The sequence below is a fragment of the Meleagris gallopavo genome, chromosome 1 (genome assembly GCF_000146605.3).
Source record: "Meleagris gallopavo isolate NT-WF06-2002-E0010 breed Aviagen turkey brand Nicholas breeding stock chromosome 1, Turkey_5.1, whole genome shotgun sequence".
Taxonomy (NCBI): Eukaryota; Metazoa; Chordata; class Aves; order Galliformes; family Phasianidae; genus Meleagris; species Meleagris gallopavo.
Window position 1 is genome coordinate 76817834 of NC_015011.2, and position 17737 is coordinate 76835570.

At 39.3% G+C, this 17737-nt stretch overlaps 1 protein-coding gene across 1 annotated transcript in view; it reads left to right on the forward strand.

Moving 5' to 3' along the window:
- Nucleotides 1-17737, forward strand: part of TBX15 (T-box transcription factor 15) — an 88416-nt gene that overhangs the window by 54133 nt on the left and 16546 nt on the right. The window contains exons 3-6 of the mRNA XM_003202683.3: nt 6273-6374; nt 9203-9374; nt 9753-9920; nt 13372-13436. Of these exons, the coding sequence (XP_003202731.1) occupies nt 6273-6374; nt 9203-9374; nt 9753-9920; nt 13372-13436 (507 nt within the window). The remainder of the gene's footprint in view (nt 1-6272; nt 6375-9202; nt 9375-9752; nt 9921-13371; nt 13437-17737) is intronic.

Sequence of the window (17737 nt, forward strand, 5' to 3'; positions counted from 1 at the left end):
TAATTTCCTGAGGGGTGGGGAAGGATTTCATTCATTCTTTTGTGATAAATGGAGGGGATAGGCTTAACAGCAGCACAGCAAAATGAGCAGAGCTTGTTGATATGAAGATCACGTTTCTGAATTAAGTAGTTGAACTCTCTGGGATCTTAAATAACTGCACGGTAATTACAGCGTCTTTAAAAAAAAAAAAATCACTCAAAAAGTTGCAACATCAAAGCCACTGCAATTTTACAAATTGTTTAACACTTGTTCCCATAGAAGCCTGGGGAATTTTGGCAGAGATTCTGGAGAAGAACGGTTTCGTGGAAAAAAAAAATCAAAAACAGGCTGAAATGTTTGGATCTGTTAAAAAAAACAAAACAAAACAATTGGAATCAGAGCTATCAGATGTGTTAAGAAAGACAGAAACACTAACTTTATTTAAGTCATCCAAAATAGTATGTATTTATATATATATATTTTTTAGAGAATAGATGCAGGAAAGCCTGTAAGAGTTGTAAGAAATATTTCTCAGACTTAATATGTGGTTTTCTGTAAACCATTAATGGCATTATCAAGTGGGAAGTTAGAGAATATTTGCAAGCTCCAGTCTTGACAGCTCTTCCACTAACAAAAACTGATGGACCACACTGCAAAACTTAATATACCAAGCAAACCATGTATTCTTTACAATTTTAAATCATATTCTTTATCCTTGAAAGATGATGTTTATTATTTCCTTAGTCTTCGTAGTCATCAAGCTCATCATTGACTGTACCCACAAAATCTATGTAGGTCACTCCGAATGTAATACCTCCTATTTATTTCCCTGTAAACTACAACAGATACAAAGAACACAATAACATAATTTGATAACTACAAAACTGTTTTTCAACATTGCCCACTATTGTGGGCATTTTCACAAGCAATAAGCAAGACTCTGCATGTCATAGGGATCATAAAAATCAGCAACAGCAAAGGTGACACATTGTTTCACGGATGCTATGATGACTCTGCTGCTAGGAAAAGGTTGCCCATATAGTCCATCTTTATTGGCCCGAATAGATGGAATTCAGAAGGCATCAATTGTGAATTATACTGTGGGTGTGGTAGGACAGTTCTGCCAAGATTGACAACGTGCTCCATGAACTTCAGACTGGTATGGGCCTGGCAATGTCGTGTTACAAGAGAAAGGTTGTCTTCTTTTCTGGCCTGACTCTGGAAGTTTGACCTTTCAGCTTTGTCAGTGGCACAATGTAGCAGTCAGTGTTGATGGATTCCAGGAAATCCAGAAGCCTCACCCCTTTCCTAAACCAAAAGACAGTGCACATCACTTCACCCACTGAAGGCTGCGTCTTGAACTTTTTCTTCCATGGGGAATTCACGTTGCCACTCCATGGACTGCTGTTTTTACTTTATCTTGTAGTTGTGATACCACACCTTGTCACTGATAATGATGTGATCCAGAAAACTGCCACCTTCAGCCTCATAGGAGTGGTTCAATAGAGATATATTTGCATATGATGTTCTTTCTGTTCCTTGCGATCATTCATGGGACCCACCTGACACAAACTTTGTTATATTCCAACTGCTACCATCATTTCCAATGCATTGAAATAGATACTAAGCTCCATACACAGTTCCCTGACTGCATTCTGCTGATTTGTGGGGATGAACTGATTGAGATGCTCTTCATTTTGTGGTGTGACAGCTGTGTGTGGCTGTTCAGAACACAGCTTGTCTTTCTCATCACCATCGCCGCAGCTGAAACACACCACTCACTGCCCGACTGTTCTCACATCCTCTGTTTTGTCTCCATAAGCATTCAGCAAACACTGATGAATGTCAGTGGGTACAATTTTTTTTCCCGCATGGAAGAATTCAATGACTCATCTTTGCTTCATCTTCATTTCCATGTCAGACACCATTTTGTTAGACTGCGTCTCAGCTGCCATCTCTCACACAGCAACAAAATGTATTGAGATATTGGCGCAGAAGTTTAATATATACTACCACATCACCAACCTTCTCCTCTGACATCATGGGCCAACATAATAAAATAGGTGGCATTGCTTTCAGAGCAGTCTTCATGTGTAGCTACTAAACGTACATGTCTTTACCATTTAATGTTGTCTTCGGTGGTAATATTAACAGTATTGGAGGAGATTTTTTCTGCTGACCACATTTTAAGTTAACCATTGCAAAGCAGAAAGAAGATCTGGTCAATTTATTTCCTTAGGACATCTGTTTACTGGGACAGATCTTACAGATTTGAAGAAATATACTAGTTAAATGTTTAATATTTTTGATTAAACATTCCCTTTTCAGAGAGGATGTGCCTGAGATAGATGAGAACAGAATTCTATTTCTTCACATGGATTCCATGATACATTGTGCATCCCATAGATTAGATAGCATGATTTCTGACAAAGAGAGACATGAATTATTATTATCTGCTGAGGATTTCCAATTACTTATTAAATTTTGAGAGATGTACAGCTTCCTTCTCCAGGGAAGATTGTTCTCTTTTTTGTCAGTTTCCCTCCAGAAACCGTATTTAAATCCTGCAAGGCCTTCTTGTTTTGGAAGCCCTTATAATTGCAGACTTGGTTGCCTATAAGTACAGCAGCTCCTTAATTTTCTATGACTGATAAGACATTGCTTGCCTCCTGCCTGTTTTCACTAAGCCTTTTTGCTCTTGCTGATTAATGCTAGATTCTAGCCTTCATTCTCATTTCAAACATATTTCTAGAGCTATATCCTGCTTACATTAGGCCTAATACATTTTCTAGCTTTTAAACTCCACTTCCACTCACATTTAAATCTGCTTTGTTGTTTTTTCTTTCTTGAAGTTGTATTTATAACTGCCTATTTTTTGATCTGCTTCCATAAATTGACTACAGTCCTTTTAGAATTTTCCCTTCTTTCTTTCTACCAGAATGTTGCTATTCAGACTTAGTAAGATTCTTATAACAAGAGTCCTTTGTTCTTTTTGCAAAAGATGCAAATGACTTTCTGTCAGCTGCAGTGCATTCAAATCTACAATCTCTTTTATCTCCTTTTGGTTTGAAAGGGAGCTTTAAACTCTACAAAAACTCACCTTAAGCCACAAATCATCCTGATTTTAAGCAACTGTTCCAAAAGAATTATTTTACTCTTTTTCTCTACTCTCTTGCACTATGCGTGCATGTATATTAGCAACATCAGCACAGGAATCTGAACTCTTCTCTACATTTATTAACTAAAGACCATTGTAATCTGAGCTGCAGGGTTTGCTGTTGCACATTGCATAGAAGTGCTGTCCAAATGGGAAAGCAATGAGCAATTATTACTGGGGGAATGCACTTTTACTACAGTGAATGTTTTTAGTCCTGCCTTAGGAGGGAAACATTATGTACAGTTCATGGGGGTGATTACACAAGGGCGACCAAGCACAGAGGCACAAATGGAAGGTGTTCCTCCAGGGATACAAATTCTATCTTTTGCAAATTTGGGATTTCTTCTCAGAAATGAGAGTAACAATTACAGGAGTCTTATCATAGCTACCGTAACTGTACTGAGGGATGCTCATTCTAGGCTCAGTAATAAGAGAAGAATTAAAAAACAGCAGTGAATGCAAGAGATGGCCTTGCTCCTCTGTGCCTCCTGATAAATTAATTGGTATTTTCACTGGATTTTCTTTGAGTTCCTTATACTATCAGCTGGAGTTGTATGAGACACATACTTGGGGCTGTTTACACTACAAAATGATTGTTCTGTTTCCAGTGGAAGGAAGCAAGAGTCCCATGGTGCTCTTCAGTAAGAGGCAGCAACAGGGATTTAGTTGTGGAATTCTGATGAAGTGTTCATGTCTTCCCTTCCTGTCTCTCGCTTTAACTCCTCACAAGTTTGTTTTTATAAACAAATATACATTTGGCACCAGTCTTGAAATACAAAGAATTATGAGGTATAAAATAGCTATAAATTCAGGATACCCTGTAGACTTCTCTCACTTATACCACAGTCCACCAGAGTCCCTCAGTCACTTCTGTTTATTTCTGCCTTTTCCATTTTCTCTTTTCCAGGGATAATGTAGCAGTGCTGCTGGAGATCTGCTGTGATAGTCCCAGGCCACATTCTTATGTCAAAAACCCAAGTTTTTTTTACACCCACAGAAAATCTTAACAGTAATATTTAAAACTTTAAAAATATACTTAAACCTTAGAGAAAATGCTGGGTTCAGTTGAGCTTTCTCTGGTCATTTTAGAGATTAGCCTCTAAGCCTGTTGAATGGTCTGTGGTAACCTTTTACAAGGTATTTCATAAGCAAACAACCCCATAAGCTATATTGCAACCTTACACGGGGTTGCAGTGTTGGAGAGAGTTGCGAACACACAGCATTCAGTTTTCCCAATGTAGTGTGCAGACTTAGACCCAAAGAGACTCAGATTTAATCCTGGATTTCTCAACAACCCTCTGAAATATGACCCACCTCTTAAGCTACTCCCACGCCACCTCTATCCAATTAAGAAGAATGGATTCGTAAAATGCCATATTGTGTACCCATTTGGTTTGGCAGATTTAATGAGCCATTGTGATAGAAACAAGGTAATGCCCTCAAGACACTGAAGACTATCCACTGTTTCTTTTTCTCCCCCTTAACCGTTTAGCTAGCAAACTCATACCATCAGCTGCACAAATCTACTCTCTCCTTGAGGGATTCTGTAGGCAATTTTTCTGACACTTTTACATCTCTCATAACTCTAGCTGTGTGCTGGCAGCTGTGGGGTGATGTTCTCCTCATCTCTGCAATGAAAGCCCTTTTCCTAGGCAGGTTCAGTTACTAATATATCAGAACTTTGCCTGTCAATGGCCTGAAATGGAAAAGCTGTGGGCAGGGTGAATGCTGAGCATTGAGCTCTTCCTTCCCACCCTCTTCTCCAAATGTATGTATGTAGTGCAGATGGGAAAGAATAAAATAATTTCTCACAGTCATAGTACAGTTTTTGAAAGGCGTGTTTGGTAATGTTCACAAACATTCCCATTTTTCCCTTCTCCAGGCTCTATTGTTAATACTTCAAGAATAAAAATATTGGGTAGATATGTAAATCTTCTCAGACATTTCACTATTTTTCATTAAACAGAAGACAAAATGTCACAGTGGTTTCTAAGGAGGGCTCTGGAAACAGTAGACAAATATTTATTTCATTCATTTTTTTGTAATTCTTCATCATCATTTTAATACTTTTTATTTCCCCTTTAATATCCTCCTTCCATCCAACCTATTCTCATTCCATATAGAGACATCTACCTGTCAGAGGATCAGTATGTAACTACACATTGGTATTCAGTATTTTCAGTTTCTCTCAACAAAACTCCATATCTTCTGGGCAAGAGTAGTACAATTGAATAATACGCTCTTGTGGGATCTCAGCTCAAGGTTTGTTGTACACATCTCCAGAAAGTGACCAGTGCACAGCACAGCTTTTCTGTGCTCAGACAAGAGAAGAAAGACCAGGAATTAATTTGTTGTAGAAGTTTCATAACTTACCTATTGGAAGAAAAAATTTAAGACATAATGTGATTAAACATCACATAAAAGACGACATTTACAAAAAGGTTTTCAAAAAATAGTGCTTAGACTTCAGGAAAGCCATAGTGATACTGCCAGTGTTTCTGTTAATTCTGGAATATAGGCCTAATAAGCAAATTCATTTAAGGCATATTTTTCTTAAGTGTCTACAATCATAAAGGCAAGAGACTCTTCTGTGATGATGGTTTTGCTTTAGATTATTCCAGTACAATTAAAATCCATATTGAAATGTAATTTTCTCAAAAGTAAACATTTGGTGTGACGTGAGACCATAGTGCTAGATGGAGAAAAAACAAAAAAAACAAAAAACAACCCCCCTCTCCCCCCAGAATATATATACTGCTCATATCTATACTGAAGCACCAAGAGAGGAGCCTAGACTTGAGGGACAATTTATGTGGAGGGCTGTCTACTAGGAGTCAGAAATAGAAAGTGCTTGACTAGAGTGCCTTACTTTCACCCACAGGTTTTTATCCTGCTATTCCTTTTCTTAAATGGAAAAACAAACAAACAAAAAAACCACCACCAACAACAAAAAAAGACAAATACAATTGAAACCACTGCCAGAGCAATCTTTGCTATCCATACCAAGTCCAGATGTGTCATGCCAAGAAGTGATCTTTGTAAAGTAGCATGATCCTGGTGTCAGAGACAGATCAAAGAGCTCATTCAGCTTCCTTATTCACCATTTCCTCCCTTGTTTCTACCCTTCTTTTCCTAGGAGAATGTTTCCAGCCATGAGGGTGAAAATTACAGGTTTGGATCCTCACCAGCAGTATTATATTGCTATGGACATTGTACCGGTGGATAACAAGAGATACAGGTAAGCTTTTAAGGCATATAGATAGGAACATTTTGTGATAGATCAGTGTCAGTTAGAGCCCAGGAAAGACAATAGTGTATAATATGCCATTATACACTATTGCAAAAGTATGCTGGAGGAGAGACTGTTGGTTTAAAACTTTGAGTTGACCAGAATTGTAAGACAAAAACCTAAAGGTTTAATATACTTCCTTGCACTTTTTTTCTGAGATCTGAGATGGATAGACCACCCACTGGATAAGGAACTGGTCTCACTCAAAGAGTTGCAGTCAACAGCTTGATGTTCAGGTGGAGATCAGTGACAAATGGTATACCTCAGGGGTGGGTATTGGGACTGGCTCTATTTAATATCATTATCAGTGGGATTGAGTGAACCCTAAGCACTGTACTTTTTGGTACAGTCAACATGCAGGAGGGAAGGGATGCCATTCAGAGGGAATTTGGCAGGCTTGAGAGGTGGGTCTGTGCAAACCTCCTGAAGTTCAACAAGGACAAGATCAAGATCCTGAACCTGGATTGGGACAGTCTGATGCACAGATGCAGGCTGGATGGAGAATGAATTGAGAGCAGCCCTGAGGTGAAGGACCTTGGGGTACTGGTTGCTGGAAAACTTGACCTTCGCTGGCAATGTGCATTTGTAGCCCAGAAAGCCAAACATCCTGGGCAGCATAAAGAATCATGGTGAACAGGGTGAAGGAGATGATTCTGCTCTTCTACTGTACTCTCCTGAGACTCCACCTGCAATACTGTGTTCAGCTGTGGCCTCTGCAGCATAAGAAGGATATGGACCTATTGAAGCAAGATCAGAGAAGGGTCCAGACCTTGATCAGAGGGATGGAGCACCTCTCATGAGAGACTGGGTTGTTCAGTCTAGAGAAGAGAAGGCTCCAAGGAGACCTTTATAGTGACATTCCAGTATCTAAAGAGGGACTACAGGAAAGCTGGGGAGTGAATCTTTAGCAGGTAGTGTAGCAATAGGAAAAGGGGTAATGGTTTTAAACTAGAAGAGGGAAGAAATTCTTTACTATGTGGGTGTTGAGGTACTGGAACAGATTGCCCAGGGAAACAGTCCCTTCCCTGGAAATGTTCAAGGTCAGGTTAGATGGGTCTTTGGGCAACGTGGCTCCTAGTCATGGCAGGAGGGTTAGAACTGGATGTTCTTTCAGGTCCCTTCCAACTAAAACCATTTTTAAATTTTATTATTTTTCTCTGTAGTTTTGAATAGCAGTCAGTTTTTATTTGGGGTGGTTTCCAGCATGCATTTCAGAATATATGTTATTAACAACCACTCTCTGAGGGACGTAGCAATTGGAGTTTAGAGCTTCTAAAGCTATCTCAGCAAAGAAGGAATGGAAAACTAGGCTTTGAACAGAGAAGAGCGTCTCCAGTCTACCCTGAGCTGAATGGTGTCATTTTTAGTGTTGTCCAGCACAGCATGAACATAGACTTAAAGTACTTAACTGATGAAAAACACAGTTGAATCTCAACTAAATTACTAGATTTCTCTAGTAATAATGGCCTTTACCCCCTAGAAAAGTACTCTAGAAAACTCATGATGCTCTGCATCACAGAATACGACCCAGACAGAAATTATTTATCTATACTCAGAAGACCCTTGAGAGCAACTCTTTTCCCAGAACAGTCTTGACCACTCCACATTCCAAAGATTCAAGAACTTTTCTTAAAATGCTAAATATTTCATTTTTCTCTCAAAGTGTTTCTCAGGAAAGTAATTTTTTGGAAGCATCAAGATAGTTCCCTAGACCTAGTTAGTTATTTTGTCTCTTTCCTTCAATGTAGTTCTGAGAGTATTTAACTCAAAAATTAGTAGATTGTCTTATATTCTGTTTCTGCCCTTGCCAGCTAATGCAGCCACATAGAATAAACTAGCACTGAAAGGAATGAACTTTCTTTTCCATTTCTTTTAAAAATACAGGAAATGAATCACTGTTAGTAGGTAAGGACTGAAATAGCTTCACAGAGCCACAGAGCTGAGTAGAGACCCAAGGAAGGGCAGTGCAGGGAAGAATTAAGAGGTGTTAGCAGGACTGTTTGTGAAATACTTTAGACTACAGGAGCCACAGAACACAGAGAAAGAGCTAAGAAGAACTGCAGGAGAGTAATTTTTGGCATACACAGGATGGTTAGCTCAGTAACACAGAAGATAATTTAATTTTTTTTCCTCTAATCCTGACATTGGTTATACTAAATGGATTTTCCTATTTCACTCTATTTTAAATGAGAAATTCTTTTTTATCAGTTGTTCTGGTGGTATCCATAGGATTTTGGCCTTTTTGGATGAATATATGTTTTGTACAGTCTGGCATGGCAGTCAGTGCAGATTTCCAGAGATCACAGATCATTTATCAATATTCAAAACTCACCTGGATATGTTCCTGTGTGACCTAATCTAGGTGTTACTGCTCTGGCAGGGGGACTGGACTAGGTGATTCAAGGTCCATTCCAATCCCTGACATTCTGTAATTCTGTGATTCTGTGATTTTCAGAGAGAGCTTTATTTACTATTTTCTATCCTCTTACTCTGGCTCAGAGAGGGTTAAGGAGTTAAGGAGGCACATGTGGCAGAGTTTTACAGGGAAAATAACTGTGAAGGTGGTTTTAATAAGGAATCAAGTCCGAACAAGTGGCTCAGAGGTAATCTGGCTTTCATTTAGAAGGTAGGAGGTTGCAATAAAGCACATTCCCCCCTGACTGCAAATGAGTGCTTGGAGTGTGTGCGGTAGGATGGCAGGAGAGGGAGAACTCTGGGAATGTTCTTCCAACGACTGAGTGACAATTTTTCTTAGCCATCGCCTCTTCCTCTTTCAGGTATGTGTACCACAGCTCCAAATGGATGGTGGCTGGCAATGCTGACTCTCCAGTGCCCCCAAGGGTTTACATCCACCCGGACTCATTGGCTTCTGGAGACACCTGGATGAGGCAGGTGGTCAGTTTTGACAAGCTCAAGCTGACCAACAATGAACTTGATGATCAAGGACATGTAAGTTAGAAGCTAATCTTAGTTCGTACTTTCCCAGCCTTGCTCATCCCAGAATGAAAAGAGTGATGCTGTTGCTCTAATGGCTCCCCTGTCCTGGTGGCCACACATGTGTAGACACTTCCCATGAGTGTAGAGATTTTTTCCGTACTTCAGTGCTTTTTCTCAGATGGTTCTTGTCCCTTTAAAGCAACAAGCCCATTTCTCTTTCAAACAGTCCAATTTGACAGGTCAACTGATGTTTGTATCATATGCACTTATAAGACAAGAGTAACTCTATTTGTATTAGTCCTCACTCCATCCCTGTGTCCTTGTACCTATGGATGTAGTGAAGAATTTTTAGGGAAAAAAAATTATTCCTCCTCTTTTTTTCTGCTTCAGATAATTTTACATTCAATGCATAAGTACCAGCCTCGTGTTCACGTCATCCGCAAGGATTTCAGCAGTGATCTTTCTCCGACGAAGCCAGTTCCCTCAGGAGATGGGGTGAAAACCTTCAACTTCCCTGAGACTGTCTTCACCACAGTGACAGCCTACCAGAATCAACAGGTAAAGCTATGTGCCTTCAAGCTTCTTGTATGTGGGATGTTCATAAAAACATTGGTACGCTTTTTGTGTTTGTGAGTCATTAACTTCTCCAAGAAATATGGCTAAATAAATGTGTCCAGTTTACAAGCTCACTGTACTTTTCTGTACAAAAATAAAATGCTTGCTGTGAGGTAGTCAATAGACACGAGCTATCTACCCAGACAACCATCTTGGAGATAAGATGCCTGCCATTTTTACTAATAAAATAACTAGATGAGATAAGCCACAGAGGTATATATTTTGTTCACTTTTCCTTGCCACTTTGTTGTTCAAACTCCAATGTCCTGTCCAGACTGCAATTTTGAAGCAGTACAACCACTTCAGATCCATTATTTCACAGAGAAAACTTTATTTTTCATATCAGTGAAGGTAGAAGCTTCAAAGAAAAGGGAACACCAGCAGTTTTCTGACAAAAGAAGCCTTATAGTATGAGCAACAGCAGTCTATTTTTTGCACACTAAATAAAATTCTCATGCGTAATTCACAGTTGATTCTGATCCTGTAATTTCCACACTAGAGAATTACTACTGAATCCAGATATAAGGAAATTGTATCGTTGCAGCGGGATTCCTTCTGCAGAAGCGTTGACTGCAGGAGCTTTGTGACAGATCTGCCCTTTTTCTTGAACCAGACTTCTTGGCACCCAAAACTGTAAATGTAGTCCACACTAGTATTTGATTACAGAATTTCATATCTTCTCAAAATATAAGACATCTTTAAGAGGAAAACAATTGCTAGGAAAACATGAGCATTTGAAAAAAAATATGTATTTGAGGCTGTAGAAAAACATTAAGTTCTGGAAAGGGCTGGCCTGTGGATTCCACAAGTTTCCTCATTGGCCTCTTGAAATGCAGTGTCCAAGCTTTTGAAGGAGGAGGTTGTCTGCTTCATTGCTTCTACAGGTATGGTCACTGTAGCTGCTGAGAATTCCTTATATCCATCCATTCCCTTTGTACTCTTCTCATGTATTGCTTATTTGCCAGCCACCTTTGCCTCAGCCATTCCCCCAGTCTTCGCACCACCTCTGCCATGCTTTAGGCTCTGCATGCTCAGCTTGTTCATGTACATGTACTCTTTGTCTTATTCTCAGATGAGATGTACAAAACATTTCCTATTCCTGCCATACTTCTCCTTGGGGAAGGAAAGGGAAGGGAGAGGGGGCATTGTTACGATGGCATTAAAAATTCAGCATAAGGTAATTTTTTCCCAGCAATGACAAACAAAATCTCAGTTGATGAAGGTTTTTGTTGTGTAAATGATGAGATTTGAGAGTGAGTTTGAGAGGACAAATAATGAGATTTGAGATTTGAGTTGAGAGGACAAGGAACCGTCACAGGATGGAATGATGGCACAAGCAATGTTAGAAGAAAAATAATCTGTTATAAAGCCTGTTGGGAGAATAATTTACACAATTTTCTTCCATAAATTCCACAGGAAGATTGAATTGGAAATGGTAAGGCAAACATCTCTCTGTGCTGCCATCTGAGCTTCTGGAAAGTGACCTAGTAAACTCATTGGACAACAGTGTACTTAGTACTCTTGGACAGAGTCATTCAAATCAGCTAAAATTAGCCAGCAAATTTTTAGTTTTTGTTTTGTAACATATAAGAGCAGTGTTCCTGTGACTGCTTTTACCTATTCCTAAATTTTTCTTAGTCCAATCCCTTCAAATTGGCTTCAGACAGGATTCAAAATGGAATAAACTATTCCAGCAGAGAAAAAAACAAAAATTACACTACCATGGTGGATTCACTACCATTGTAGCACTTGTAATTTTCTACTCTTCCTCTCACAACTGTATACTTATACTCAATAAACTTTTAATTGTAGACCAAACACATGAAAAAGATAGAGGAAGGAGAAGAAATGAAAAGAAATGACAGGTTTTCAAATGTTATCATTTTTTTCCTGATGATTAGATGTATAAGACCCTATCTGCAAGAGGGAAAGGAAGAACTCTGTAAGCCACTTTACTGTAAAGAAAGCATTGAAATTTCTTCCTATCATCTCTGAATTCCAAACATTTGTGTTTTCTTTTTTCAGAAACATTTTTGGGGGTATTTTTCTAGCAGCAGTAAAGGAGATTCTGGTAGGACGAAAAAGCTTTTTTATTAAAAACAAATTAAAATCCACTGAATCCACACACTTGCCCTCCAGTGGCTGTAAAACTTTGCCTTACTGGGAGAAGTGTCTCTGGAAACAGTTGTAAAATGTTAGCAAAGCCACCACAGGGATTCCCTCTACTGTAACTCCATACTCCACAGAACATTTCTGTCTCTGTACACACAAGTCCCAGGACAGCTGCAAAATCAGCTTAGCGGAAATTAAGTTCACAAATTAAGCTTCTGCAAAAATAGGAACTGCATTCCATATCTGAAGCTAATAACCAGCAGTAAGGGCTTGATTCTGACAGAAGAAAGACACCTGCAAGTCCATTTTAGATCAGTCTATATTAAACGAGTCCCTTTTGAGCAGTTTCAGCAAAAGCACCTCAAATTCAGCTGAATCTGGAGGTCTTCCTTTTCAGAGCCACTGTGTATGGAACAAAGTGAGGTTGACCCAGGGAAGCTCTTGTGCTGTACCAGGTTAGGGAGCATGATAAGCATGATACTACCAAATGCAAAGTTGGTATCTCAATATTATTTTCCATTCTTGACAACATGGAAATTCTGTTAAGAAAGGAAGAAAGGAAAAGAGAAAGAAAGAAAGAAAGAAAGAAAGAAAGAAAGAAAGAAAGAAAGAAAGAAAGCAAGCAAGCAAGCAAGCAAGCAAGCAAGCAAGCAAGCAAGCTGGAAGGAACATTCCTCAAAAAACACCGTCCAGCTATCTTCTTTGTTAAGAGAAGGGAAAAAAATGGTTTCCACAACAGCAATTCCTTGAAGGCCACCCAGATGCTGAGCAGCACAGCAGCTGTGCATGTGATCAGGTGGCCAGTTGCTGTCTGTAGGAGACTGTAGGCTGCACTTTGCCTGGCCTTTTCTCCTCAGCATTGCTTGAAGGCCTATGAGTGCATCCAGCTGTTGGGAACTGGGAATGATGGGGCAGGGATACCCCCAGTGCCAGCCAAATGCAAATGGTGTGCCTGCTTCTTGAAATGTGGGACTGTTGATGGACTGTAGCTCCTAGGGCTTCTCCTTTGGGAATAGCCTCTTATCTCCAGTGCTATGCTCAGCAAATGTTCAGAGACAAACAGCAAAGACAGGTTTCCTGGTGCTGCACCACTCATTTGCTAAATTCATAGTCCACTCATAGACAATGAAGGGTGACTTTAACATGAATCTGTGGGAAAACATACAAAAGGTAATCATACAGGTGTCTCGGGAAAGAGTGGTAATCATCCATAATTTTAATTTGTTGAAAGAAAAATATTTTTTTGAGGAGATGTGCTAATTCTCTTATTCTTCTTCCATAGATCACCAGATTAAAAATTGACAGAAACCCTTTTGCTAAAGGCTTCAGAGATTCTGGGAGAAACAGGTAAGGGGAGATTTTTTTGTGCATCCAAACTGATCTCTCTCGTTGATGAGTGCACAGGGCACGTATCTGAGAACCAAGGGCGACATTTTCCAACACTACCTCAGTTTTACAAGAGCAGTTTGCCTTAGACTGATTCTTAGAGGATCCAGAAGACTGTTTACTTTGCCTAAACAGACACATTAATGATGGTTTCCTTTGAAAATACTTTCCAGGCCAGCCAGATGGACTGACTTGTTTCTTTTCAGAAGCTTCCTCCAGTGCTGCTCTTCTTTCTATCTGAAAGTAGAGGGAAGCTTTGGTCTTGCAGTCCCCAAACCCAAGCGCAGGAGAGGGTTTTGGATACTATTAGACCTGCCAAGACAGCATCACTTTCCTGCTTTACATTTTCTTTTTCTATGACTCTGTATTTTTGCTGTTGGATCTTTAATTAAATATTCACTTTTATGCCTGTATCTTTTCCATAATCACTATTCTTCAGGGTATTTTCTTCTGTATATCCATTTTGTTGATTTTTTTTCTAGCTTAATAATGAAATTATTATGCTTATTTCTATTTTTCCATCTTTCTCTGAACCTTTCTATTGGTTGTTTAGAATATGATCAAAATATTCTTTAGCTTCTCTGATAGGCTTTTATATATGTATTACTGGTATGATACTATTATACACAAAATATTAGGTAAAATAAATGAACTTGTGGAGATACTGTAGGGCTTCTCAGAGATTTCTGTTGTTGAAATGAAGAACAGAGATGGAAAATTAGGAGACTGCAGTTTGGAAAATGGACAAATAGATGCAATGTTAATTCTCTGCAAAATAACGAATGATGCTATAAAAGGGATCTAGACACTTCTTTTTTTTTTAATTACACATGAGTCTGGCTAAAAGATAGATTTATCTTTTAATTTTCACAGGAAATTCCAAAAATTTGGAGCACAAATGCTTGCTTTATATCAGAAGACTTTTTGATAGGGTTTCAGGATAACAGGGCATCAATGTTCTAGTTTTGAAACATTTCAATATTTCTCTGATGATGTCAAACTTTTTCACTTTATGCTACTAAATTTTGTCTGGATTTTTATGGAAAGATTAAATAGAACACCTTAAACACTACTTGGAATACTTCATATTTTAACAGACCAGTGTAAAAGCAGAAGCTTTAATTGAAATATTTTTTGTATTAGGAGAAGACAATATGGTGCCATGCACAACTCCAACAGTATGTAATAAACCTAAACATTTCAGTTTTACAAATGATGTGGGCATCCTTTAAATTAGCATGACAAAGGCTTTTAACTTTAAATTAATGATGAAACTGAACATGTATGACTACATTACAAGAGCACTAGGGTTGTAAAGCAAGGCTCTGAGCGTGCACACCAGAGCACGAGTTGTATTCACTGCCTTCATTTGCTGTCACCATGGGCATCGTGATTCAGTCTTTACTTGCATGATCCTCTTGAATGTTTTCATCAGGACTGCTATTTCATTCATGGTTTGCCTTGGAAGCCTTCAATGAGTGAGCAACTCCCCGTGTTTTCAATCACCCATTTAAATACATCTTCACAGGGGAGATATCCTACTCACCAGAAAACTTTCTAGGTTCCATCTCAAAGCTGCTTTGTGAAAAGACATTCCAACCCTATTTAATCCCCATCAAGAGTATTAATTCTGATATTTAGGGTACACATGCCTTTTACTCTTCTCTCCATCCTTGCGTGGGGGAAATAGCATATGCCCCTGTACAAGGTCTTCCCTGTGTGCAGCTGCAGCTGCACTGGAGGCTGGGCTCAGAAGAGGGATTGATGCAGTTCCAGGTCCATGGTGGGCTGGATGAACATGGAAGGTATTAATAAGGTCCAAGCCCAGTGAATTTGGACAGTTTCCTGAAAAGGTTGGGAATTACTGATCTTTGTAGCTCATTGATTTAAGAAAGGGCAGGAAATTGCTACATGGCTGCAGCTGTGGGGAAGGCTCAGTAAGGCTCTCTGCTGATGTAAAGAGGAATTAAAATCTTTAAGGTATTACACATCAAAGAGAGGAGCCTGAGGCTTTAGGAAGAAAAAACAGGCAAAGGTATTTGCAAGCATATATAAGCAGCCAGGCGCCTGCCTCACAAGCAGTGGTCTGGCGAAGGTTGTACTGCTGCTGTCAGCTAGTGGAGGATACTGGGATGCTCAAATGCTACCTTTCTGGGGCACACATACATAGGTGTACACGTAGGAGGGAGAAAATCAGTAAGATCCAAGCTGCATGTGGAAAAGATTGATGAAATGGGATTTTTCTTAACTATGTTGAATGCCTCCTCTCTCCCTAATTAATTTAAATCCCATCATTGGCCAATTAGTTTAACAATCATGATACTCTGCATCTTTCTGCATCCTCACACCTCTGGTCAGCTACAGTGCACGAGGCTGTAGCTGGAGAATGTCCCACTGAAGATGTGGGATAATTGGAGAAAGGCACAATTTGTGAAGCAGGAGTGTATCTGTCCAAAGGGTTTTCTGTATGAGATCTTAAGAAGAACCCAACAATTTGGTAGCAGGAGAAGCTACAGAATACCTGGGACTGCTCCAGGGCAACCCAGCTACATCAGGATGCTGAACCACAGCCATAGGTAGAGTTTGCCAACAAATGATAAAGAAAATCCAAACACTGGGAAGAACAGAGCAAAGTGAAATCTTAGATCACTTCTTCTGTAAGGCATTGCCTTTCTTCTTTGTGTTGAGGCTTTTCCACAAAACAAAGAGGGATGATTTTCTTTCCCTCCCTTCTTATTCAATTGTATCTTATTGCTTACTGTTGTTGCTTGCTGCATAAATTACAGGGTTGGCTATTTTTTCAAATTAAATTCCATTTTAAATCTTTCACTTGCATCAGCTTGCAGCTTTCCTGTATGTTTCCTCATGAGTGAGGTCTGTCTTCATTAGTACAAGAGTGTATTAAAAACCTGCTGCACTGGGGGACCCCCATCACAATATAACTACCTTTATCCATCTGAGGAACTGTTGTTGTGCATCTCCTCTTAGATATCCCTCAGCTGTTTGCATGGTTGCCTTCTTTTGCAGTGCTTGGGCTGGGAGAGGGAGCAGTGAAGTATTTCAGAGGGAAGGATGGAAATAGCTCAGCAGCTGAACTTTTTTGAAGACTTTGAACACTGAAAAAATATTAGCCAATGCTGTTCAACAATCTAGCCATCAGCTTTGATAGGTTAGAGTGCTAGCTCGAGTCAGGAAGCCTAGGCTTAGTTACCTCTTAATTAAAGTTTTGTAAAAGTGAAACAAAAGAGCTGGACTCGGTGGAAAAAGGACACTAACATAAAAGAGGTTCTTCTCTAATATGGCAGTGTACTTAAGAGCCAGGTATTGCTAGTTTGTTTTCCCAAACTTCAAGAGATTGAGAAATAGCATTTTTGACATACAGAGATCAGCTAGCCAAATATTTAGTGGTGCAGGTTTAATACTGTAGAGCCTATTTTTGGAGACTGAGTAGAGTTCATCTGGTGGTGGAATGCTTAGGGGAGCTCCATATGCTGGAGAAAGCTAAAAGGAGAGACAGACTGGAAACCCAATGGGGTGATGAATGAAAAAAACAAAGCTGAAGGCAAGCAACAACACTTTCTTTTCAGATATGGGCAGCTGAGGTGAATAAAAGCTGTTTGTGTTGGAAGTGCTTTTAGAGCTTTTTAGGGTAGGAGAGTCAGGAGGATGCTTGGAGCCAGCGGTTTGGCCTCTCTTGTGAACAATGAAATGATGACCTGCATCCCGCATGCAGAAGGAATGGCAAGGTCAGCCATATGGGATGGATTATGGACATGCACAGATAGCTCGTACATCTTTTTTCATTTTTCAGACAATGGAACTGTTTCATTTATTGCCTATTATTAAAACTTTATAGCACTCGAAATAATTTAAAAAAAAATGAATGAAAAAGAGAGAGCGAATTTTGGATACCTTTTAAAGGACAGACCTTATTAAAATAAGGCTGGCAGCAAGTCCTCTTCTTATGCTTTCTTACTTCCTTCATAAAGTTGTTGTGAGAGGGAAGTGTTTATGGCCTGATAGGCAATTTAAAGTCAGTTTTTCAGAGCTTTTTTTTTTTTTGGAAGAGAAAGTGGATGCCACATGGGTAATTTGAGCACATTTTACAAGCAATACTCACCAAAGACCAAAAGAAACTGCTGAGAATTTCAGAAATTCCGAAAAGAGGGTTTTTTTAAACAACATTCACTGCTGTTACAAAATGTCTCTCCATTGGCAAACTGTGGATTGTTTTTCCCTGTAGAGAATGATACACACACAGG